This window comes from Neomonachus schauinslandi, chromosome 2 (genome assembly GCF_002201575.2).
Source record: "Neomonachus schauinslandi chromosome 2, ASM220157v2, whole genome shotgun sequence".
NCBI lineage: Eukaryota > Metazoa > Chordata > Mammalia > Carnivora > Phocidae > Neomonachus > Neomonachus schauinslandi.
This window is the reverse complement of record NC_058404.1, coordinates 80,163,220-80,189,382: the sequence shown is the minus strand read 5'-3', so window position 1 is coordinate 80,189,382 and position 26,163 is coordinate 80,163,220. Positions and strand designations below refer to the sequence as shown.

At 44.7% G+C, this 26,163-nt stretch overlaps 1 protein-coding gene across 1 annotated transcript; it reads left to right on the top strand.

Annotated features, from left to right (window-relative positions):
* Window positions 1–4,257: 4,257 nt before the first annotated feature.
* Window positions 4,258–5,918, top strand: POU4F2 (POU class 4 homeobox 2). Its single transcript, XM_021679305.1, has 2 exons — window positions 4,258–4,542; window positions 4,977–5,918. The coding sequence occupies exons 1-2, from the start codon at window positions 4,258–4,260 to the stop codon at window positions 5,916–5,918; spliced, it is 1,227 nt and encodes a 408-aa protein (XP_021534980.1).
* The last annotated feature ends 20,245 nt before the right edge of the window (window positions 5,919–26,163 follow it).

Below are 26,163 nucleotides of genomic sequence, written 5' to 3'. Positions count from 1 at the left end.
GTCCAGAGGCACCAGGATGGATAGGTGCTTGGGTATGAGACTGTATTTTGAGGTCATACGAAGAAGATTTTGGATATCGGGCCGCTCGCTCACTTCCCTTGGGTTTACCCCCAACTTTCCAGTCGTTTAGATGGCCTCCCCTACCCGGACGGCTGGAGTCTTCCTCCCTCGGAGAGCGGCTTCCACATTCACTGGAGCACTTTGCAGCAATGCCTGCGGGCAAAACCCAAATGGGTTTTATTGATATCGCAAGGATGTTGGTATTCTGGACACTCCTGGAACGAGAGATTGCAAGATTGCAAGTCGTGGTGATTAAGGAAGAATTGCATTTTCTCTCTATTACAACACAATCACTGCTGTTCATTTTTCACTTTAAGTGGGAAAAGGACAGATCTAACTCTGCTGTGACCTCTTTTTTTTTTTTCTTTTAAGTGTGTGTTTTCTAGGGGTAATGGAATACAGGTAAATAAACTCGAATTGCTCACTGTATATTAATTTATCTCAACTTGGCAATTAGAATAAAAAGTTTCCTTTTTTCTTGTCTGGAATTAGACATATCACTGACAAATCTCTGAGAGAGTAAAAACAAAGTTATAGTAAGTTAATTTAATGATATATGGATTTTAGCCATCAGGACAATATTCTCTTGGGAGTTGTCTTGCTTAAAATAGTTTTAGTTGATCAATTCCATATCAAACAAAGTTTGTCCAGTCATTTCAACAGTGTCCTCTTTATTTCATGAATTTATTATACTACCTTATTTACCATATGAAGTGGCGACAAGTGTTTAGCATTTTGGAGATCAGTTGTCAGTTGCTATTAAAATCAAGATTAATTCATATTAACGATATGCATTTCTCAATACTCCCAGGTGACAACATACATTAAAACAACTATTGCAAGTAATTAAGCTCAATGAAGGGGGAGGGGACAGGGAGAGGTTCAAAACACCCCCAAATATTTGATTTTGCAATCCAAGTTCAGCAGACTGTTGCCACAATAATGCTTGGGAAACTCCTCAGGGTTGCTTTTCACTTTACATCTAATTAGGCACCTAATGAAAGAGAAGAATTTTTTCCCCATGTGGTTTTTCTCCTTGATATTCTTATGCCTTTATTTAAACACATAAACACACTGTTTAGGAGGTGCAATGCCCAAAAGTTTCTCCTGTGATTCACTTACTGTTATAATTTGGGGGAAGGAGGTAGATACGAACATTTGTCTTCCAGTTATTTTCCTCCTCCACACTCACTTTAGCCCTTTGGCCCTTACACAGTACTGACAGAAAACATATCCCAAATATTTTACTGTATTTAATATTTTTATTAGGCTTTAGAGATGCTCAACAGTTTATACTAATTAGACCATCCAAAGCCTTTTGAAGATTAAGCAAATTGGACAATCCTTGTTAATTAGAACATAATTTGAAGTTTGAAATTATATCATTGATGAAGTAGTCTAATTAGTATGACGATGTGTTAATGGACCAGTGAGACACAGCAACGGTGGAGTTCCGCGTGAAACTCTCCAAGGCTTGCACAAAAATCCTCCCTCCTATACCAGACATTAATAAAAGATTTCTATAGACTTCAGCCTTTCCACAATGACATACAATTTATAGTACACACAATGCATTAGCCCATAGTGCTGCTCAATTTTTTCACTATTATGAAAACTAATAAATTCGTCAAGCTGAATTAAGCATACAAATCAGATGAGGCATAGCAGATTACACAGTGAAGCGCGGTGTCTCCCGAGCCTAAATGAAATTTCAATCTAATAATTCCTTCCTGGCCCAGTCATAATTTGTTTAGAGATGTTGTTCTACTTCTTTCAAAGCGCTATTCGCACTATAATTAAATGATACTCAAGCTTTTAACTTTGATTTATTTCATTTCTCGAAGCTTGAGACAGTGAGAGCTGTACAATGTCATTTTTTTGGGTTTCTTTGAAAATTACCGTGGCTGTTATGGAGGTAGAAATTAAACACCTAAGCATTTACTAGAACCGTCCAGCGCAAGCCACATTCATTCATGTCAACACCCCCTGTCCAGTCTCGTGTCTAGACTTCTCCGGTCTCATGCTCGGGAACAGTGCTGGTAGGAATCCCCTTCAGCCACTATTTATTATTTTCCTCCACATAGGGGAGGAGAAAGGCAAGTCCTGGGATAGCGCTGGAAAGCGCAAGGGGGTTAAGGACCGTGGACAGAGCCCGTCGCGCGCCGTTTGTCGCCGCCTTCCCAGTACTCTTTGGCGACTCCCGGGGACTGTGCTCCCAACTTGAACCTGCCATCCCGCTCCGTTGAGGTCATGGGTGAACCGGCGGCCCCCTACTCCCTGCCGCCGCGGGGCTTCCGGCCGCTGACCACTCGAGGGCCCCCCTTCGCTACGCTCCGTTCCACTCTGTTTTGTCCCAGCGCGCGCCAGCGTCTCTCAGGCCTGCCGCCTGCTCTCGCACCTGCTCGCTTTCCCCAGGCACCGTGTGCCTGCACCTGCTCCCAGTCACCCCAGTCCGGGTCAGTCCACCCGCGGACTCCAGTGTCCGGGTCTCGCGGTCTTCTCACCCTCGCCTATATCCTACTCCTTCCGCGCTCTGGGGAGGTGACAGCAGCCCCTAACATCGAGGGAAGTAGAAGATCGGAGGAAGGAGGAGAGGAAGGTGGTGTGTGTTGGGGGGGGGGGTGTGGAAGGTTGTCTCCTGCTTTTACTATTGGAACTAAAAGTGTGTCCATTTCTAAGAAAAGTGGTCCGCACTGGGACAAAAGTGCGAGCAAAGTGTTGGCTAAAAATAGGCTCACTGCGCCGAGCGGCTGTGGAAATGAAGATAAGTGGGGCTTGTGCCAACCCCGGAGGGCGTGTGTGTGTGTGTGTGTGTGTGTGTGTGTGTTGGGGTGGGGGGGGTGTGTGTTCAGCAGCACATGCGCTCTGTGATCTCTGGTCCTGCCTCTCCCTCCATCAGTTGCCCCTTCCTCTTTTGATTGTGGCTAATGAAGAATAATAAAATCAGTGGCAGGATTTGCCAGTGGATCCGCCCAAGACCCAATTCACACTGAATTTGGATACAGGGGAGAGGGGGAAGATCCGGAGGAAGAGAAAAGAGGGTGGAGAGGAGAGTATGTCGGTTGGGGGGCCGTAGACAGGGTTGCGGTGGGGGCGGGGGGGGGAAAGAGTCGCATGCGCATAGGCGACCCGAGCTGGCTCCGTGGCCGTCCAATCCGCTGAGAGCTGCAAGAAACCGAGTGAGAGAAAGCCCTGCAGCCCTGTCGACCCCATGTCTCTTCGGCACCAGGCACCCGCCGGGCCGAGGGGGTGCAGCGCTGAGCGCCAACTACTGCGTGCACCAGGCGGAAGCGCAGAGCCGCGCGGAGGAGCTGGGTGGGTGGCAGCGTCCGCGTCCTCTCCTTCGGCGGAGAGTCGGAGATCCGGGTCACCTGAGCTACGGGGAGGGGCGGGCTGAGTGGGGGCGGAGGCCTGGAACTTAGCGGTAAGCAGGAGGGGGGAAAGCAGCCAGGTAAGAGACGTTCCTAGTAGTCTGGGGGGAAAAAAACCCACCCAAGGCTGGCTTGGCCAGCAACTTTATTTAGGAGTTTCTTTTCCCGGCGTGGCGGAGACTAGGCGGTTAGAAGCAGGAGGGGCTGGAGGCCGGCTCTTAGGAACTGCCGGGCGACTGGAGCGCAGACCTAGACAGTGGGGTGGGGTTGAGCAGGGGCACTAAAGTAAGTGAGAGCTGCGGGGCGTCGGGAAGGGGCGGCGGCCTCAACGCGCGGGCGGGGGCCGGAAGGGGAGGTGGAGGGCGCAGTGGGGAGAGGGAGGCGGGTGTCGGGAGAGCTGAGCGGATCCGACTCGAGAGGGAGCAAAGAGGGAGAAGGGGCGACGCTAGAATCCAAGCAGGAGAAACCGGCACTTCCTGGCAAGGAGGGCGGAGGCGCGCGGGAGGGAGGGAGAGAGGGCGGGGGTAGGGGGCAGGCGCGGGGAGAGGGGAGTATAACTCAGCGGCAGCGAGGCGCGGGGGCAGTTTCGGGCGCCCGGGTCTGCAGCCAGCGCCAAGCGGAGCCCAGCAACCCCTCAGACTGACGGCGGAGCCCGAGGAGGAGCGCGTAGTCCCGGCGAGGCGCACAGACCTGGGAGCGGTGGCGGGAGAGCGCAACTTTGCACTGCCCTTCCCTGCTACCGCGCTCACCCGGCACTTCTCAAGAGGGTCCTGGCAGACGGGACCTGTGCGTGCGCTACGGACGAGCACCCGGGCGCACCGGGAAGATGATGATGATGTCCCTGAACAGCAAGCAGGCGTTCAGCATGCCGCACAGCGGCAGCCTGCACGTGGAGCCCAAGTACTCGGCACTGCACAGCGCCTCGCCCGGCTCCTCCGCGCCCGCGGCGCCCTCCGCTAGCTCCCCCAGCAGCTCGAGCAATGCTGGCGGCGGTGGTGGCAGTGGCGGGGGCGGTGGAGGCCGTAGCAGCAGCTCCAGTAGCAGTGGCAGCAGCGGCAGCGGCGGCGGGGGCTCCGAGGCGATGCGGAGAGCGTGTCTTCCAACCCCACCGGTGCGTATTTCTGCATAATCACCGCTTAAAGGCACATTTTGACAGCCCCCTTTATCTGCTTGATGTTTTTTTCATGTCTGCACAGCAAATCACCCCACACCTCCAACCAATTTCCCCCCTCTCTCTCTTATGTATTCAGCGGGTCTTTTCTTTCATGTTAATTTTTATGACCTGGGATGTTGCGCGTGTTGTGTTGTGTTGTGTTTGCAGGCTCACTTTCCTCCTCCTCCTCGTGCACGCTCGGCTTTTCTCAGTGACTTCCTTACTTTCCGCCTCACTTGCTACTTTCAGGATTATTATTATTATTATTATTTTAACGTTCTGGGAATGTTGTAGGTGCGGCGGCGTTGTCGAGCGCTTGTGCCGGGGCTTCCGGAGAGAGTGCGCACAATTCCCTGCTGAGCGTAATGTGTGCCTTTTACTTGCAATTGCAGAGCAATATATTCGGCGGGCTGGATGAGAGTCTGCTGGCCCGAGCCGAGGCTCTGGCGGCGGTGGACATCGTCTCCCAGAGTAAGAGCCACCACCACCACCCGCCCCACCACAGCCCCTTCAAGCCGGACGCCACCTACCACACCATGAACACCATCCCGTGCACGTCGGCTGCCTCTTCTTCGTCGGTGCCCATCTCGCACCCGTCCGCGCTGGCGGGCACGCACCACCATCACCACCATCACCACCACCACCACCATCAGCCGCATCAGGCGCTTGAGGGCGAGCTGCTGGAGCACCTGAGTCCCGGGCTGGCCCTGGGTGCCATGGCGGGCCCCGACGGCGCCGTAGTGTCCACGCCAACTCACGCGCCGCACATGGCTACCATGAACCCCATGCACCAAGCAGCGCTCAGCATGGCCCACGCCCATGGGCTGCCTTCACACATGGGCTGCATGAGCGACGTGGACGCCGACCCCCGGGACCTGGAGGCATTCGCCGAGCGCTTCAAGCAGCGACGCATCAAGCTGGGGGTGACCCAGGCCGATGTGGGCTCCGCGCTGGCCAACCTCAAGATCCCTGGCGTGGGCTCTCTTAGCCAGAGCACCATCTGCAGGTTCGAGTCCCTGACGTTGTCGCACAACAATATGATCGCGCTGAAACCCATCCTGCAAGCGTGGCTCGAGGAGGCCGAGAAGTCCCACCGCGAGAAGCTCACCAAGCCCGAGCTCTTCAACGGCGCGGAGAAGAAGCGCAAGCGCACCTCTATCGCCGCGCCAGAGAAGCGTTCGCTTGAAGCCTACTTCGCCATCCAGCCGCGGCCCTCCTCCGAGAAGATCGCCGCCATCGCGGAGAAGCTGGACCTTAAGAAAAACGTGGTGCGCGTCTGGTTCTGCAACCAGAGGCAGAAACAGAAAAGAATGAAATATTCTGCGGGTATTTAGGAGACCCTCGGCCTCTCCAGGGACAGCCCCTCATCATCCCCTCTTTTCCCTCTCTCTCTCTCCTGCCTCTTTTCTTTCCACTTTTGGCTACCAGAAACAATTCAGTAAATGTGAATCCGGAGAAAGCGAGGGTTGGAGAGCGAGCGAAGGAGCGAGCAAAGGAGCCCAAGCCCGGTGAGAATGTGAAATGATTTCTCAAAGGAAAGAAACAGAAAGGATTTGTCAAGTTGTAGCAAAGTTGTCCCTTTTAACCCCACCCCGTCCGGAAAAGGCACCTCGGCTTCTTCACAGGAAGTCTGGAGCTGGCTGTTTGCAGAAAGGCAGACGAGACAGCCTTTTAAAAGGCCCCCAAAATGAGCAAGTAAGATTTGTTTTTATTCCTAAAGACATCACCCTTGTTCAAGTTTAAAAGTACACTTTGCAGCTATTTTTCAGAAATAGAAATCGATTCAGGACTGAAACTTTAAACTAGAGTTGATGCTTAATGTGATAGAGACATCTCTAAAGTATTTTGAATTAAAAAAAGATGGCAGATTTTCTGCATTTACACTGTATATTATATATATATTTTTATTGTGGTTCTTACCCCCTTCTTCCTTCTCTGAAGTGTTAATGCTTAAGAAAGGAGTTGCGCCTGCTGTGTTCACTGATCTTGAAAGCTATTATTAGATTATTGCCGAACAACCCTCTGTAAATTATTAATTTATCTCTCTAGCAACTTAATTTGTGCACATTCTAATTAATTAAACTTCTTTAGTCTAAAAAACGGGGGAAACGTATGGCTAGTGGAGTTAAACAATTTTATGTTTGATGAGTTTACTGAATTTTTATGGCTTTCCTCTTATACTGTGTTCCTTTTGGCCCATTTGTATATTCTCACTTTGAATGACGATTGTTTTTTCTTTGTTTTTACTGGTAGTGTTCTGATTTGTGAGTCGACACTCAGTAATGGATGTCTTAATCGTGTAGACCTGATTCACTGTCCAAAGTATTGTTTACTTTGTTGCATATTTAATGGGGATTCCCACATTGTCCCCACTACACACGCGCTCTCTCACTCACCCTTACACACACACACATGCACACACGCACACACACACACCTCTAATGGAAGAGAAGAAGTGAAGCAGTTGGAAGCATGACTATGATGCATCATTTTCTAGCTTTAGGTGCATTTGCCACTTGGTGTTTGCCCTTCCAGATTCTAAGATTTCACCAAGGTATTTCAATCTTCTTGTTTTCAATTGCTTTGTTGACTACATTTTAACATTTACAAGAATCCTTCAGTTTTTCCTTTTGGAGGTTTGTTTGTAGAAAAACTTATCTGAACTATAAGAAAGACAGTGCACTGCTTGTAAATTCACATTGTTTGGTAGAATTCTTTTGGAACAAAAAAAATTAGGTACATGGTGACTGGTACCTTATCTATTGTAAATATTCCATTCAAATGATGCACATATAGATATATTCTTACAAATTTTGCTGTATTGCTGTTCCATCTGAGGCTCTCTGAAGTCTTGAGTTCTGTATATGACCTGGTTTCTTGTTTTTTTTTTGTTAATAGATGGTTTATTTACTATGGTAATGTATTAAGTTATTTTTGGTGTTGTTTGATTGTCTTTCATTGAAAAGATGATTTTAATGTTTTATTGGCAAAGTATGCTGCTTTTTTCATTAAAATATACTATTAAAATTAAATGGCTTTTAAAATGTGATGTTGTTTTCAGTCATTTACATGGAAATTATTTTGATGGGGGATTTTTTTTAAAGCACAAGCATTTTTATGGTTTATTATAGAGTTGGTATCATAGTCTGATTTGGAATTTAGTAGGGAGTGTTTCTCTAGGAAGGTGTAAAAGAACAGGCTTTATAATAGTCTTCTAATAGCTAGAGCTCATCTCACAGGGTGCTTTGCCTTTCTGTCCAGATGAGATTGTGATATTTGGCTCTAGATACATCCCTTGGAATCTCTTCTCCAGATCTGCAATAATTCTGCAAAGAGAATCTTTGTGAGCAGAGGTATTACATAGGTAAAAGGAAGAAAGGAACTCAGTTTAGTTTTCAGCAACATTGGGAGACTGGGTGTGGCAAGAGGCCTATTTCTGGGAGTAGGACACCCTGGTTTAGGCCTAGGGGCTAAATTCTCAGTTCAGTCACCACTCCTGGAGAGTAATGCCCCAACCAGAGAAGGGAGCACCAAGGTTACTGGGTTATGAAATAAAGCACGTCTCTGTTTCTCTCTCTCATTCTCTCCCTCCATTTCCATAACCTTTACACAAACTTACATTTGCAATAGTTAGAGTGGGTCAAGGAAGAAATCCTGGGTGGTTAGAAGGAGTAGATTTTTGCCTCCTTTGTATCACTCACTCAGACACCAGAGTTGGTGGAATCTAATGGTGGGCTGGCACAAAGAAATTCTGCCCTTTGATATACATACTTTTAAAAAAATTTTGATCCTAATTTAAAGATACCTCTTCACCCATTTTAAGCAACATATTAGGTTTTCAAAGATTTTTTTTTTCAGGAAAGCTCTGGTTTTGATATTTACATTATTAATGATGAGAAGAACACCTTACTAATCTATAGGTCCAACAAGAGGAAGGAACCAGGGGATCCTCTCGGGAAAATTCTGCTACTCTGAGCTATGACCTCATATGGAACTGTTTGGGGATGTTTCTTATTTTGAAGATAAGGTTAGAAAATATCCCATGAGTCAATGAAAATTGTTATAGTGGCTCAAATTGGGATTAAATGTTGTTAGAGAACATTGTGATTTTCAGACATAACAAAAAGAACTGTGAGAATTAATGGATAATAAGTGGAGGGACTTTTTTTTCTACAACTTAAAGAAGACACCAGAGGAGACAAAATCTATGTGTCCATTTAGAAACAATGAGATATATTGTATAGATGCTTAAGGAATATTGAAAGTTGTAGGGATTTAAAGGAAAGAATTGTGAATCCAGATATAGCGATATTGATGGTTTAATTTTATTCTTATATTTTGGAGGTTGAAAGTCCTTTCTTTCGCCTGGGTGGCTCAGTTGGTTAAGCGACTGCCTTCGGCTCAGGTCATGATCCTGGAGTCCCTGGATCGAGTCCCGCATCGGGCTCCCTGCTCGGCAGGGAGTCTGCTTCTCCCTCTGACCCTCCCCCCTCTCATGTGCTCTCTCTCTCTCATTCTCTCTCTCAAATAAATAAATAAATAATCTTAAAAAAAAAAAAAGAAAGTCCCTTCTATGTTACCATCTATTCTTAGATTCAGTTTTCTTGAAAAGTCTTTTCAAATAGCCAGCCTCTATCTCACTACTCTAGGTCCTGGTTTCAGCACCACGGATAGTAACCACATGACTTAGTCCTACTCCAACACATATTTGACCAAGCAGTGTCAACCAGCTGGAGAACTTTCTGCTTGCTGACTTTTGTCAAAGTAGAGAAAATGGATTAAATGGCTTGAGTATGTAGCAAGCCAGGCTTGCTGATCTAGGATTAAAATCATCTTCAATAAATAACACCTTCTCCCCCTATGTGGCTGTTATCTAAGTCTAGGATATGTGCCTTAAGAGAAAGGGGAGTCCATTAGAAGGAAGACAGGTGTGCTAGTGTTTTTTTTTTTCTTCTACAAATGACATCCTTAAATGAAGGGAGAAGTCCTGTAAAAGTAGTAGAAATTGAGAAATATATTGAACAGAATAAAATAGGTATTCTTTTAGGGCATTTGAAGTACATGATAGCTTTCATGTATGCATGTTTGTCCAAGATTTTTATGACAAAAATGACATAACAGCAACTATTCATTTACTTCAACAGATGAGAGTGAAGGTCTATATTTCCCCTCTCATTCACCAAGTATTTTTTGTCTCCCATGTTCCTGCACTTTCAAAACTGCATCAGTTTTAAGTACCTCTTCTGTATGTTATTACAAAGGTAAAAGAAGCTCTCTTGCCTACAAGGTGGAAATTACATCCATTCTTTAAGCTTACTTAAATGTGTTTGTTATATGGGAAAATCGGAATTTTAAAAAAGAAATATATTCTGAAAGTTCCTATTAATGAGAATTGCAGAGACGTATCAAAACAAGCCAAAGGGATTTGGAGAGAAGAGGATTGGTCTTAAAGAAGAAATTAAAAGTAAGAACAGTATAAATTGTTGAGAAATATTTATTTAGTATTGACTTTCAAAGTACTGAAATGGATAAATAGCAAGTTGTGGCCGAAGAGCCTTGTCATATCAATCAAACCCATTGACATTCATGACTCATTTCCTAATTTTTTTCTTCAAGGTCCACAATTACTATTTAATTAGAAAGAGATATTTTATGAATTGACTTAGCAACACACCTAGTCATCCTCAATTTGACATTTCAGAACTGTGCGGTTTATTTTTTAAAACTTCTCCAAAGGCAAATGATCCAATCTTTTTGTTCAATGTGATCATCTAAATCTAAACTGAATGGAATAAATGTCCAACAACAAAGATCATGTAAGGCCTGGTTGATATCTGAGTTCTCTCTACACCAATTGTATTCTGATATTATCTAGAAAGAGTATAGTTTTCTTTGGATATTTGACATTAAATCAGTTGGTCAATTCTTCATCATATTACGTCTCATTGACACATAGCTTGGGGGAAATAATGGAAATAAAAAAAGCAAATGAAATAATTAGGATTTATGTTCAACATAATGCTCTTCTATTTTCTATAAAATGTATTTTTAAAACAAATAACAATACATAACTAAGTCTTTTTACTGTCAAGGACAGATTCTGAGGCCTCTCTTTGCCAAGGGACTTGGAATTTGGGGTGTAACAATGCTTTATTTCAAACTTTAAATGAATTCATTTTGATCTATCTATTGGGGACACTCTTGAGGACATGGTAGAAAAGGCATTAAACAATTCACTTGATTTTAAAAGGTGTATTATTCAGAGGATGAAGCTCAGATTTTTCCAAGCAAGCCATGACAGTAAGTTTAGAAATTTACTTTTTAAATTGTTTGGTGAAAGCAATTTATATCTCCAGGTAAAAAGTACACATTAAAACTCAAAACTGCACTTCACTTTTCAGTTGGTCTTGGAGGGAGGGGCTGCAACAGAAGCTAAAAAAAAAAGTTAGATTGGTTTTCTGATAGGACAAAAAGGAAGACAAAGATTCCCAGATAGTTATGATGATAGAAATGTTCCTGAAGTCTACATTTGTCAGGAGACAGATTTATGGCAATGAGAAAAAAAAAATCACTAAATTTTTCCTGCTTTGCCCCTTTAAAGGAGTCTTTCCCAGTACTGAAAGGCTATTATGAGTGAATTAATAAATTACACAGCAAATTATTAAATCCAGATAATTACAAGGAATAAGTAAGTAATCATTAGTTATCTCAGCTAATTACTGTGGGTCAGAGCCAGCCGGAATGTGAAATCCTCCTCGGGAATTGAAATTAACTTTGCACAGTGAGTCTCTCTGCTTGACATCCCCAGTCTGTAGGCACATGGCAGCTCCCTTGTGAGCTAGTCTTTCTATTTAACTTGGAGAGAATAGAAATAAAATTAAGTGGCGATGTGATAATAGGAAGCTGCTCAGAAAGCAAACTGTGGGTTTTATTCTGTACTTTCAAGGCCTGGAGATGAAAAGCTTTATTTACACCAGTTTCAAAAAAAATTAAAGCACCCTTGTTGAGAGAGACTCCCTGAACACACACACACACACACACAATCTACAGTCATCTGGTATGACAGTCAGATTAGCAACACATGAAGAAGGCTCAAGAAGAACAAATGTTTTGAGGTGTGTGTGTGTGTGTGTGAGAGAGAGAGAGAGAGGGAGGGAGAGAGAGATAGGGGGTAGCAGTAAGAAAGAAAGAAAGAAAATGAAAATACTACTCTTTGCTTTCATCCCCCAGAGTAGAAAGGCTGTCGAAAAGTGCAGCCCAGTCTAATAATCTGTTTGTTTTGTTTGGGTAACAATGTGCTTTCATCTTGCCACAGGAAGAACCAGCTTAGTGCAAATGTTGCCTCTCGTTGATCTTTCCGCCAGATGCTTCAAGAACTGATGTCACCTTTTTTTTTTTCTTTTTCATATAGCATCACTTTCCAAAGCCAGCCTCCACTCCCACTAACCCCCCAAGGCCTTCTCAAAGGGCAGAGAAGACAGCCAAGCCTGGTGCCTGTTGGAAGTGGAAAATGTATCTGTGTGATAAAGTGATTTTGTGTATCACAGGGTTGGAAAAGACTGGACATACGAAGAAAACTGTTAATATATTAAAATGAGGGGGGAATCTAAGAGCTTTTTTTTTTTTTTTATCAATTGCAATTAGATGGACAGTCTTTCCGCTCATTCCCTGCTCTAGTCTGGGATGATAATAAAAATTTAATGAAGCCTGGGACGAGCAGAGAGCTCTGTCTAGGGACTGTGGAATAGAATATTTTAACTGTACATTTATACCAACTGTCTGGCTTCAAAGACGTGACTGCTTTTAATCTCGAATTAGAAAACCACAGATTTGAAATTAAATATTAGATACCCTCGGATCCCCTTCCTTTCTGAAATATTGTCACGACTCTGTGTTCCTCCATTGGCCCGTAACACACATATCTTAGGTCTCCAATTACATTTCCGTGAATAATAGATGGCTTTGATAGGGTGCAGTATTCTGGTGCTTTTGTTTTTTTTTTTTTTAATAGAGTTAATGCAATATTAATTGGCTGTAGATGTTATAAGAATGCACAGCCCCCTTTTCAGGAACAAATCGATGAGACAGGATATGAGAGTGAGCAAGGCGAAGGCTTCTCCCAGCCTAGGTCACTTCTTTGTGGAGGGGACCTTCTTAGAGATTTGGGTAAGTGGAGGGCTGCTTTGAGTTCCGAGGCCCTGGCTGTGTAGGCTCTGCAACCTGGAGAGAGGACAGCGGGTGAGGGCGGAGGTACAGAAAGGGAACTGTGTGTGAGAGAAGCGGGGTGTGGGGAGAGCGATTACCGAAAGGCTTTACGAGCATTTCAAGGCTAAGGCTTCACGTGCGCCTGGCCCGTTCTGGCCGCGTGGAGGTATCAAGATCCTCGCACCCACCGCTCTGGCTTACCACCCTTTTGCACCCGCCGGCCTTGGGTTGCATGCCAGCCCCAACTACCCTCTCCTCCAGTTCGGGGTGCACCTTGGTGAGAAGCTGGTTGTGAATGGGTGCGGGTTAGAGTCCATAGGAGTTGGGGGGGGGGCAGAGCCGTCCACCCTCGCTGGACACATTGGCCCTGGCCCCTCGTGGCCCCCAGAGCCTGGGGGATCAGGAGGCTTGCCAGGCGCGCAGCCAGGAACCCGCGAGAAAGAGAGGCCCGGGCGCCTCGCCCCCTTGCATTTTACTAATCACGTCTATTTAAATTCTAGCGCGGTCCGCCTCGCTCTCACCGGGAAAGCTCTGGAGAACTGGACCCATCAATTATTCTGAAAAAAAATCCCAGACTACGTGAGGCTTCCAGCTTGCGGGAGGGAGGCGGCGGGAGGTGGAGAACCTAGCCCCTACTCTTCTACCCTTCTCTCCGCCCTTCCCAGCGCGGGTGCCTTGGTGTACACTTAACTTCAGGGTCCTGGGGCCCAAAGGAGCTATTGCATCTTCTGAAGATTTGCGCTTTTGCGGACCAGGAGGGGAGGTGGTGGGCGTGGACTGGGACCTGGCCTAGCTTTCCCTTCGACCCGTGTGGAGAGGTTTGAGTCCTATGCAGCCAGATCAGATAGATCACCGTTTCCTGGCCTGCTACCCCTTCTGCATCGCTACTACACGCCACCCTCACTTTTGGCCAGGTCCCTAATGCGGGCCGACTGGTTGGGGGCTGCTGGGCGTGGAGCTGTCCCCGTTCAGCCTTCCTTTACTCCACAGACCTGCGAGGATGGGACCTTAGGGACATACTAGTTTAGGAGCCTTTTAGGAACCTCGATTTAAAGTCCTCTAGCACTCACCCCATCCCCTATTCAGGCTCCGGGATGCCCCGAGGCGGAGCAGCAAGCCGAGCGCGCAGCTGGACGCGCAAGAAGAACGCGTTCGCTCTAAAGTAGGGAGGCGGGTGAGCCTGGCTAGTAATTACTGCCCCCCCCCCAAGCCTCACCCGCCCCCACCTCCGCCCCGGGTCTGCAGCCATTACTCCAGCTGTCACTCGGCGGAAAGCAAGCGCCCTCCCCCCTTCCCCCGACTTTGCTGTAGCTAACAGAAGCCTGCGCCCCCCCCTTGCACTCCGATAGTGTCCGGGTCGTGGTTCCTAAATTTTTGTTATAATTTTTCATAAATACAATGCTTCCTCCTTCCTCTGTCCCCTAACCTTCCCATTTTCTGGACCCTGGGAGCATATTCAAAGTCTTATTTGTGTATATTGGTGTTTATTTTGTTTTTGTTTTTCTTTGACGGGGGGGGGGGGGTAGGGGGTTTTTTTGTAGCTTCTGGGTTTCCCTGAATAATTTGAGGCGACAAGAAAATGAGAAGTATGTATCAGATATTTTTGAAAGAAGCCAACTGGCTTCTGGAATTCTTGTAAGATGCCAAAGTCATCCTGTTAAATCAATGCGGTTTGATTTAAAAAAAACAAAACAAAACAAAAAACAAGTTACTGATGGGCTTGAAAGTGATTGAAAGGCTTAAATCTACACCTTCTGCAGGAGTGGCTCAGGCAGCGTTGGTATTCTTGGAAGGCCTGGGGGACTCTGGGTTGGTGGGCTCACCAGAAGATAGGTGGTTAATACACATAGGGCCAGATAGTCCTACTTTCGCAAAGGGACACCAAGGTTTGGCTAAATGGCAGTCTGTATCTCTGTGCAATTTGGTTAAATGGGGGTGAGGAATCCCTGATTTCCAGAGACAGAGTAGGTCTTGGTTTGGGGAACTTTTGGCCTGGTGTGTGAGGTGATGGAGGTGTGTATATGGAAGGGAACTTGAGGTAATTCCTTTGGAAGAAACAGTCACCTCATGTTCCAAATTCAGCAGCCGTCCAGCGTCCAGATATGAAAGGGTAAGATTTCCCCGGGGAATCCCCCTGACCCTTGCCCAGACTAGCCACCCCTACTCCAATCCTGGCCTCTCAATTTCCTGTTTTAAACCCATGGACTTCTATTCATTGCACTGGGGGTGGGGAAGGTGGGAGTGAGGTGTCTCTCCCTTGGTGTAGACAGTCCTCTGAGGCCCAGCGGGCCTTTGGGCTCAGCAAAAGCAAGATCTACTCTAAAGGTGCGCCAAGACCAGCTTAAGCCAAATCACTTTATAGCACTCAGGATGCATGCCTCTTCATACATCCATACATCCTAGCCTCCTCAGGCTTGGCCTAAAGCCACAGACCCCAAGAGGGGTAAACATCCTCTACTTCAACTCTGTCATTTTCCTGGAAACTTGTCATCCAGGTAACACACACAGGTAGATGGATGTTCACAAACCAACACGGGGTAGACGAAGGGATATTCCCTGGGGGCCACCAGCATGCCTTGATGAAACTTTTCAAACTCACTCAAAATCTCTCTCTCTTAGTCTAGCCCAAACAAGTGATTAGACTGGAAGGTGCTTGAGACTCACCTCCCTGCGTTTTTTTTTTTTTTTTTAAAGTGCACCTAACAGGCTTTGACCTTCTGTTTGCCACAGGTGTCTTTCCTGCCAGTCCTGCCTACACACAGAGCCCAAATCACATGTCTTTTGGCTGTAGCCCCTCTGGCTCCAAAGGTGAGACAGTCCGTAACTGCCAGGAAGGACATGGGGGCCCCGCCTGCCTACAGCTGGGCTCAGTAGGGGCGAGGGGCCAGAATTAGATGGAGTATTCCATTTGGAATCAGGCTTCAGTGCTTCAGGCTCTGGGCTTTCCTGGACTTTGTGGTGGCTTCCAGAGAGGGCGTCCACGCTCACTGGTTTGAAGTCTCATTTTGGTACCAATTTGGAGGTTCTCAGTAACAACTCGGAATCTGGCTAACTTTCCATCTCAGTACCTGGAAGTGACTGCTTCTTTGCCTGAATGAACCAGAATGAAAGCCGCCGCTTTTTCCTCCACCTCCGGAGTCTTTGGTTTTGGGGTGGAGGATGAGTAGGGAGGAGACCCCGTCCTTGGCTGCTGAACTAGCAGTTCTGATTCCTTCGGAGAGAAAAGTCATTTTTGAGGGCTGTGGCATTCATATCCTTAAATTGTGTCCCTAACTTCGTGGAAAGGTCCTAAATGTGTTAAGTAAGAATTGGTTGGCAACTTGCACTTTCTTTCATCAACTTTTCACTTTGCAGCCCTGAGAGCTTTTAATTACAGTATTGTCAGAGGGGTCCATTCTTCTATTTCCTAAATCATTTCATTGATTTTTTTTTTTTCTCATGCTGCCTTCCTTTTCAGCAAGACTTATTTTTTTTTTTTCCCTGGGATTCACTCAGAGCTTGAGAGGTGAACAAGAGAAAAGAGGGAGTGTGAAGGGAGACTGGTAGTTAATAGGAGAGAAATTTCTACCTCTCCCCAGGGAGAGGGAGAAATGCAAAGAATAACCAGGTCTGCCCTCTCCCTAGTGGAGACAGTGTAGACACAGAAAAGAGAAAGGGAAGCTATAATAAAATAGAAAGGGCGCAGTGTGGGGCACCAGACCAGTCCCATTTCATCAGGTATTCTTAATTAGATCCATGAGAACTCCAAATACCCAGATAATTGATAATTAGCCTTGGTAACATGCATTTGTTCACTGTAAATAAAACTGCAAAATTTCCTGAAGGTGACTCGAACTACATACTCTGGGCAGGAAGAAAAAGTAGAGGAATAAGCAAATGTAGCTCTCTGAGTTGAAATGTGGCAAACACCACTTCCCATTCTGAAAAGCTCAGCTACTTTTCCTCCTAAAACTGGGTGAAACCAGAATTCTTTGGTTTTGTCACTAATTTTGTTATTTGCATAACTCTAAGTTTTATTTTTCAAAAATAGTTTTTATCACCCAGTTTTGGCATCAGCACGGAGCATAAGCCAGCCAGCGGAAAACAGAGAGAAGCAGGATCTTGCTGTCAGACAAAATGAGAGGTGAGGCTGCTCTTTCTACTTATTCCCACTGCTTCAGAATCCTATACTAGTTGGTAGAAGAAATGTCTAGATGTTTCCTGAATGTCCCTTTAGCACTAGAGGTATGTGTGATTGGGGTAGAGGGTTGGAGGGAGGAGTAGACAGATTTAATGGAAGATAGGAATAATCGTATTTATCGTACCCCAATTTAAAACTACTTCATAACTCAGTAATGATGGTAAGAAGCATCCTTACTCTCCACCATTTAACTCCTGGCCATTAGGTATCAGTTACTCCCAGATAAAAAGATTTAATCAGTTAAGGAGAAATCTCTTTAATGCTCAATCCCTCACCCTTCCATTTCTCCCCTCCCCCTGCCTCTTCTCATTACTCTCATCTTTCAAATGGCTTGGATAAAGAAATCTTAGAAGCTACTGTCACTAGTAGAAACAGCTCTCTTATTGAGGCAGGATTTCTGTATCAACTCTAACACTGCCCATGAGCAGCTTATAAAAATGATCCCCCAAATCCATATTTATCATGCATGGGTAAGGCAAAGAAAATTGTCCTGAAATGTAGTAATGCTTGACTTTCTTGCAGCAGAAAGGCTGAGTTCTTGTTTGTAAATTATAATAAACAAGCCATTGACAAGCTAGAGTTGTCTGTTTTTCAGGTTTTGCAAACTCATTCTTATACCAACTCTTTCCACTTGTTTAAGAAAGGATGCTATCCCTGAAACTGCAGCCAGATGCAACTCTAAGCAACCCCAGAGTTTCAGATGGCATTTGCCCCAACTGATGCCAAGTAAACAGCAGAAAGTGGACACAGGTAACACCATCTTAGAGTAACTCCTCTTCCAGGCCTTTCATTATCTGTCAGAGCAGGAACAGGTCGGAAGGAAATCAATTTTAAGAATCAATCCCCAAGCCCCTTCATACACTCTGATAACTTGACTTAACACTTATAATGTTGGAAGCACAGGAGGGAAGGGGGGAAAATGCAGAGTCACAAATATCTCCTCCACTTTCAAATGTTCCTCCAATGGAGTTCCTCCAACCTTTCCTCTCTGAACTCCTTCTGCTCTCAAATTCTTTTCCATTCTTTTTCTTCCCACCACACCACCACCACCATCATCTTTCCCTTTCTCCTTTCCCCTCCTCACTTTCCCTCTCCTAATCCCTCCCCACTCCCCAGCACTTTCTTATAGAACCTGAATTGTGTGCAAAGCTAAAAATGAGATCTCAAGTGATTTCATAATGAGAGGTTTCTAAAACTGTGATCCGTAGAGCTTAGATCCCAGAAAGTTGTCTGTGTCTTTGCTGGTACTATGGGGGTATATGGTTCGGGAGCATATGATGCAGCCCTGGGTCTTACTGAAGGAGAGAGTTGTGTCTGTTCTGGGTGTCTTGGTGGGTGTAAGGTACAGGTCGAAGGGACTTGTGTCTGGATGCTCTTTCATGACCCTCTTTAACCATGTGGAGGAGATGCGAAGGACATTTTTACTCTTGATTGAAGAAGAACACACGACTCTAGAAAATATCATATTTACTACCTAAACACACTGACTTTTAGATGGAAATGCCATCAGTTGTCTCTGCCCAGTTCTGTTGCAGATCTATTAATCATATCCACAAGGATTGCCAAAATGGCAAGGCTCTCTTCACTTTTCAGTTTATACAGAACAGAATCATTTACATAAAGTCCTTAAGGCAAATAACTGTTGGGGCTCTAATTTATATCTGATCGAAAATTAGCCGTCATTATGCGCTCCATTAGCAGCATCTTTAATGTGCTTCTAAGCACCATTTGTCAAGCGGCTTGTTAATATCCTTCAAGTCTTTAAAGTTGAGAGCTCATTAAAGAGTGCGCTCTGTTATTGATGTAATTTAGATGAGTTTGGAAGAGCAAGTACACCATGCCTTGAATGGGCAACCTCCAGAAGCCAGGGCAAGGGGCCATTTGGTGACCAAGTTCACTATGAATGATATCCCAGAAGCCTTCATGCTTCTCTGACAGCAGGTCTCTTGGACCCGCAGAGGTGTTTTTGAAGGCCCACTCCTTGACCTGTGTACGTCATCCATCTCTTTGGGAAGGCCTATGTTTATCTTCAGTGTTTTCTTTTTTCCTCATCAATTCATAATATACTGTGGCTCATTGAACCTTGTGAGAAGGAGCAGGGAGCATAGAAAAATGGGCCCTAATATAAGATCCTTGATGAGAGAATTTGACAGTTTTCTTTTTTTTTTTTCTTCACACCTCCATCGCTTATTTAGTGCCTAGTTGTTTACTTCCTGAGGTCTCCTTATTCCACAGAGTAGAGGAAGTAAATATCCATTGAGAAAACCATAGGCTGAAAGACAGAGATACTGCCCTTGAACCTATTTTGACTGAGGTACAGTAAACCCGCTTAATTATGTACATATTATTACATTATCTATCAACCACCCCATCAGAAGAGCATAAAGGCCAATAAATTACCTCAGTTATTTATCTAAAAATCCATATATTTTGTCATTTTTCTTTCTGGAGGAGATTATGTTAGTGTAACACAATAAAGAAAACCATTAGCACAGTCAGAAAATTGCAACTGAGTGCAACAATAATTCCACTAGCAGGAATAAATAACAGTTTAGAAAGCTGCATTTTGTCCTGGATTTTCTGGTAGGTTGTATCAGCCTTCCTTTTGATTCAAGTCTTGAGTGAATCTGTGAATCCTGCTAGCAGGGGTTTAGTAAGATTTTGTACACCTGTCTTCCCCCCTTCTAAATCTTACATTAAAAGAAAAACATTCAAACCATCATGATTTTTGAACCCCACTTCTATCTCTACTCTAAATTCACTTCCCCTCCTGAGACCTGGGGACTCAGAGATTAATGCAAGATAATGAAAGACATTAGGCATTTTATTCTCTCCTCTAAATTTCCAAGATTCTTTCAGCCCTGGAAGCTTGTGTGAAGATGGTTCTACTTTATCAGATTGAATAAAAATAAAACCAAGAGTTTAGGAACTGGCTGGGGTGGGGTTGGTCCAAATACCTTCAAGTCTTCTGTAAGCCCCTCTCTCCCCTTTACCTCCCTCTTCGAGAATAATCTCATTTTCATCATTTGTTGAACAGCTTATTCTTGCAGTCCACACCTTAAAAGAGTTTATTACTCACACATGGAGAAAGAGAAGTGAGAAAGAAAGATATAATAAGATCAATCTAAGGACATATTGAGGTCATATAACAGCACAAATATTCTCAAGTGCTCTGTATAATGTGCAGTGGGGATTTTGGGCAGTTTTATTGTGTGGTAGGATCCTCATCTCCGTTGTTTTTTACAGGATTCCTCCAGGCTAAAGTAATAAAGCGAGTAATTAGAATGCTAAAGACAGATGTAAATAACAGGAATGAGACAGCGGTGACAGATGAGCGGCTGGGTCAGGAAAGAGCCCAGTTGGTGGAAATGACACCGCTCCCTCGCTCCGGATCCCCTCCCCCACGCCATTCCCATTTTTTTCTTTCGGCCCCTGCTCCCTCCCAGCCCTGGCCTTAGGCGGCGGACCGGGGACACACCGGTCAAAATTGCACTGGGGAGGCGCAGCGTGGCTGCCGTCCCCGGAAGCCGCGCGGGGGCCGTCCGGAGCCCGGAAAGCTACAGGCTCGACCCCTGATCGGCCGCGAGGTCCGGCGCCACTGGGGAGCCAGGGCCTTCCCCGGGGCCCCTCCTGCCCGCAGCCCCGCAGCCGCGCGGGCACCTCCAGCCTGCGCCCCGGCCACGGCCTCCCGGGCATCACGGGCGCGGTGGTTAAGCGCGGCCCCGCTTCGTCCTCGCATCAGCCCCGCTGCCTTCGGGCCTTTGTCGCCTTTTCGCCCAAGTCAGGGCGAAGAGGCCACGGAGGTGCCTTCACCGCCCACTTGGGCCCAGGAAGCCCAGCTGGCGGGTCTTTGGCGCCTCGGCCAGCGGAGCGGCCGCGGCCCAAAACCTGGGAAGCGGCCCCAGCCTGCCGGGTCTGCGCCGGGGTCTTGAGTCCCACGCTGAGAGTGCATCACAGGCCTTGCTTTGACTCCCCTCCAAGGCCACCCTTCCGGACCTAGCCTTTCCTGATGTACATGTTACGTTACCCCACGTAGGACCCGAGAAAAACAACTCTGCATGCCCTTTGACAAGTGTGGCTTTCCCAGCCCTGACCTACCAACCACTGGGCGTGTAAGAGAGCAACCACAGTAATTCCCCCGTGAACTAGCTTCATTTCCCTCCCAATGATTTAAATAGACTGAGCAGCCTGGTCTCAGTTCGTTATATGCAAGTGTGAAAGTGTACATGCTACCTAACCGCTGTCTTTGACGTTAGAGAAAGAAGAATCAGGTCTGAATCCAATCTCTTAACAGGTCCTTTAGTTACGAAAACCCCATAGACAACTTCTGTGATCTGGTTGCCAGAGAGCCCTTCTTATTCCTGCTTGTAGGAGCCATAGTCCTAAAATTGGGGCCTATTCATGCTTGAGGGTTTATTTTAAGGAGAATGACAATTCTAGCAGGGCTGCTGCCTTTTGGAACGGATGTGGCTGAGAGTGCACAGAAGTGAGCACACACCACCTTTCTATGTTAGCTTTAGAGGACCGAATGCCTTCTTTTTAGCATCAGTACTCTTCAGATTACAACACACATGCATCAAACAAATGGAAAATCCCAGAATGAGCCAGATTAGGTGACGAGGCAGCTCTAATCTTCCCAGTAACGTTGGTACTGGGATAGGTTAGCAGGTGCTTATGAAAGGCAGTGAGAGCGGACTCAGCAGATGAATTCCTCTAGTACTTCCTGGATTATTAATATCAGTTATGCCCACCAGTGGAGGAAGAGAGCCATTCCTTAGGATTTTTAAAAGAGGCTTGTAAATGAGTGGGGCAAATTGAGAAATACATATTTATCAATTTTGGTTTTAATTTTTAATACCTACTCAGTAAATGCATTTTCATAATTTTTATTGATACACGTGATAGATGCCTTTCTTAGCCTATTCCCCACCTGATTCAGACTGATTATTATTTTGGTTTGTGTTAACATTTTATTTTTAAACAACTATCTCTTCCTTAAAAAAAAAAACCACACTGGGGACTGGCTGTGGAGTATTTATAAAACTGGTGATGATGAGCACTATTTCTCTTAGGCTCATAGGTCAGATGTTTGAGGCTTTTGTTAAGTCTATACTTAATAAAAGAAGAGTGTTTCAGGTAGACCTGGCTAAAGAATTCGATGTCTTTCCTAGATGAAAAGTTTATCAGCATTGGTGGGTATTGATGAGGGGTCACCATAGAATTCATGGAAAATTGACAGCTTCGTCAGGATGATATGTCTGTTTCTATCTCTAGTAATTGGAGGTCTGATCAGTTATAAAAGGACCGATCTTGGAAAACTGAATTGGGTCTAAAACTAATGCCTCTGAAGAAAGGTACTGGATTAATGGCTAAATTCCCTCTACTTGTGTGTAGCCTCAGGAGCTGAAATGTGGGTCTGCCCGGAATTTTGATCTAGTCATACCTCTGATAGCAGTCTTCACTTACTCATGTGAGGAAGCTTCATACACGTGGACTGAGTCAGGCTGGTACACCCAGTGGTGGTAGAGGATAGTGGTTAGTGGAAGATTATGCCTCAGAGAAGGTTATATTGTAAATATGTGTTGTAGCCACCTGCTGGGCATGGATTCCTCATTGCTAAGGTAACTATGTGACTGGAAATGAGGAGAAGCAGGAGGAGTGCTGGGAAGGAATTGGAGGTCATGTCAGCTTGGGCCACTTTTATAGGAGATGAGAATCACTTCTTGGTTTCCTTTTATCTCTGTAAAGGACCTTTACTGTGTGCAGAACTCCCTTCTATTACAGAAATTTCAAATGTTAGGTTGTAACTCATTAGTGAGTAATGAAGTCAGTTTAGGGGGTTATGACTCACATAAAGAAAAGATTTAAAAAACGAAATACAATAGAAACATTCAATGTGGAGCACATATTGTGAGAACAAGTTTTGTTTCATGAAACTTTAGTTTTTGTTTTATTTATGTCTGTGTGCCTATATTGGGCCATGGTGTAGAATGTATTTCTTATTGTGTGTTTTAATCTAAAACATTTGAAAACCATTGTTGTAGGGCTTATGCTGTGTCCTACCTTATCTGAGAACTCTTTCTGCATTATGCCAGTCCTTAACGTTCATAGTTCTTTTTCCCATCACCATTTATTTGTGCTACTTACTTGATGCTTCTCTCATGCTTTTTTGTATCATGAATTTCTCATATGTACATGTCTTTCCTGCCTAATCAAGTTGAAACTTCTTCGAAGATGTATATGTTAGGCTTCTTTGTATACTTCATGGTTTCTAATATGGTGCTGAACCCAATCAACAAATGGAGATGGCTGATTATGTGCTTAGCAAAAGCAAGCCACATCTTAGCTCACATGCCACCTTCTCAGGGATGCATTTCTTCTTCTTTTTCAAGCAAGAAGTTTATTTAAACAAAAAATGCTTGACTTAAAGGGAAAACTATTTAGGAATCGTTCCTTTTATTTAAAAAAAATTTAAAAAGATTTTATTTATTTATTTGACAGAGAGATAGAAAGAGCACAAGCAGGGGGAGTGGCAGAGGGAGAGGGGGAAGCAGGCTCCCAGCTGAGCAGAGAGCCCAATGAGGGGCTCAATTCCAGGACCCCAGGATCATGACCTGAGCTGAAGGCAGATGCTTAACCGACTGAGCCACCCAGGTGCCTGGAATCTTTTCTTTTAGAGGAATTTAAGGGATGCATTTCTTAACCTGTTCCCCACCTCTACTCCAGCCTAGATCATGTCCCCCTGTTACTAGCTCCCATAGCACTATGTAATACCTTCCTAATACTTATTGGGGTTTGAATATAAGTATTTGTGTGACTATGTGATTTGTGTCCTCCACTAGAGTATAAATTTCACTGAAATGGGCCACATCTGTTGATCTCACATGTACCTAGCACAGAATTTGGCACATGGTGGACACTTAATCAATATTTGTTGACTGACTGACTGACTGACTGATGGACTGACAGGCTAAATGACTTAAAGAATGACCAGCCGTTCTGGCAGAGGAAATAGGCCCTTTCTTGTTATCAGAAAAACATTTTGCTAATGAACATGAGATAAGAAGGGAAGAGTCAGATCTGATGATTTGAGAAAGATAAACTTTTGCATTGTGGTGTCTCATTTTTTTTTTTAAGATTTATCCATTTATTTGAAAGAGAGAGGGCGCACACACGCGTGTCTGAGCAATTGGTGGGGGTGGGGGGGTGGGCAGAAGGAGAAGCAGACTCCCCGCTGAGCAAGGAGCCTGATGCGGGGCTCGATCCCAGGACCCTGAGATCATGACCTGAGCTGAAGGCAGACGCTTAACCGACTGAGCCATCCAGGTACCCCACATTATTAGTATTTTTTCTAATTATGCTAGCAGCAGGCTATCTTGGTTTACTTGCACCTGGCTATAGAAATGGGTTCATGTAAGAAGAACCTACGTGAATGACATTTCTGCCATTTCTGAATAACTGATATGGAGAAAATGGATTCTATTGTGTGTGGTTCAGTTTGTGACCTACATAAGAAACCTCTCTCAGAACTTATAAGCTGCTTCTCCTTCTTCATAAGCCAGTAGTCTTCTGTTTATTAGATAAATGAGGGCTCTACTCCTGTGATTTCCCTCTTTGCCCTGGCAAATAGTGCAGGTCTAAGATTTGGGTTAAAATACCACAGGATTTCACTCATTTGTGGAATTGAAGAAACAAAACAAACCATCATGGGGAAAAAAAGAGAGAGGCAAACCAAGAAACAGACTCTTAACTACAGAGAACACACTGATAGTTACCAGACTGGAGGTGGGAGGGGGGATTGGTAAAATAGGTGATGGGGATTCAGGAGGGCACTTGTCCTGATAAGCACCAGGTGATGTATGGAAGTGTTGAATCACTAAATTCTACACCTGAAACTAACATTACACTGTATGTTAACTAGCTGGAATTTAAATAAAAACTAAAAAACCCAAAAATACAATCGGTTCTTTTCTTTTTTTTTTTTAAAGATTTTATTTATTTGAGAGAATGAGAGACAGCACAAGAGGGAAGAGGGTCAGAGGGAGAAGCAGACCCCCTGCCGAGCAGGGAGCCCGATGAGGGACTCGATCCCGGGACTCCAGGATCATGACCTGAGCCGAAGGCAGTCGCCCAACCAACTGAGCCACCCAGGCGCCCCAATCGGTTCTTTTCTATATACAGAATATTTATCTTCTTGTTCTCTAGGCTTTTATAATGTGATTTTTTTGTTATTTATTATTTATTTATTTGATTATGTGCTTTCTGGTTTTATTATACTTATGTCAGCATGCCATAGAAAAAATTGGCATGCCTCGACTTTGATCTGAGTGCAAATTCTAAACAAATTTATATTGTAACACTTCCTAGCTATGTGATCTTAGAAAAGTAACCTCACTGTGTCTTACTATTCTCATCTGTAAAATGAGATCAATACTATTTTCCTCATTGTTTTAATTATATCTGAGTTACCAATGCAGTGTTTAGCACACTTTAGGTGCTCAGAAAATACTAGTTCTCTTTCTTTCCATTTATGTTGCGTAACTTCAAATCCATTATGGAAGGAGGTAAATAGGATCCATGATAACAAAAGGGTTTGGTGTGTTGAAGTTACATTTTATGGTTTGGTTTTTTTTTTTTTGGAAAACCGAAGAAAATAATTTTTTCTCAGTTACTTTATCTACAAAATTTAGAAAATAATAATCATTATCACATCGGATGATTATTTGTTAATAATATTGATGTATGGATTATTTGAAGGTGCCCATGTATGTGTCAAGGATAATCTTGAAAAGACTAGGAAGAGATAACTTGATGCGCTGAGAATATCATTTCTAGTTTCAATTATCAGGGTTTTTTTTTTATTAATTACATGTATGGATTATTGTTTTACTAGTATTTTAGGTATAAGTTTATATTTCTTGAGGAAATTGAAAATATAATAATTCACATTCTCTACCTGAGTGGTGATAGTGTACCTAGGGAAATGTGAACTAGAGCTTCGGCTCCAGGGGCACACGTTAAGGTGTAAGTAGTGGTTGCCATCGTATAAACTCAAATTTAAATAGCAGCCAAATAGAACTGGTCAGGTAGGCACACAGACTTCTCGCAGAACCAGGTATCAGAAAGAAGCTGGATGGCTAGGACCTAGGGGAGGGTCACCGGGAATGAGAAACCAGTTTTTGATGTTCCAGGTA

Coding starts and splice junctions, on each gene's coding strand:
- POU4F2 (XM_021679305.1), top strand. CDS start 4,258: ATGATGATGATGTCCCTGAACAGCAAGCAGGCGTTCAGCATGCCGCAC. Junction 4,543..4,976: donor CGTGTCTTCCAACCCCACCG/GTGCGTATTTCT, acceptor TTGCAATTGCAG/AGCAATATATTCGGCGGGCT.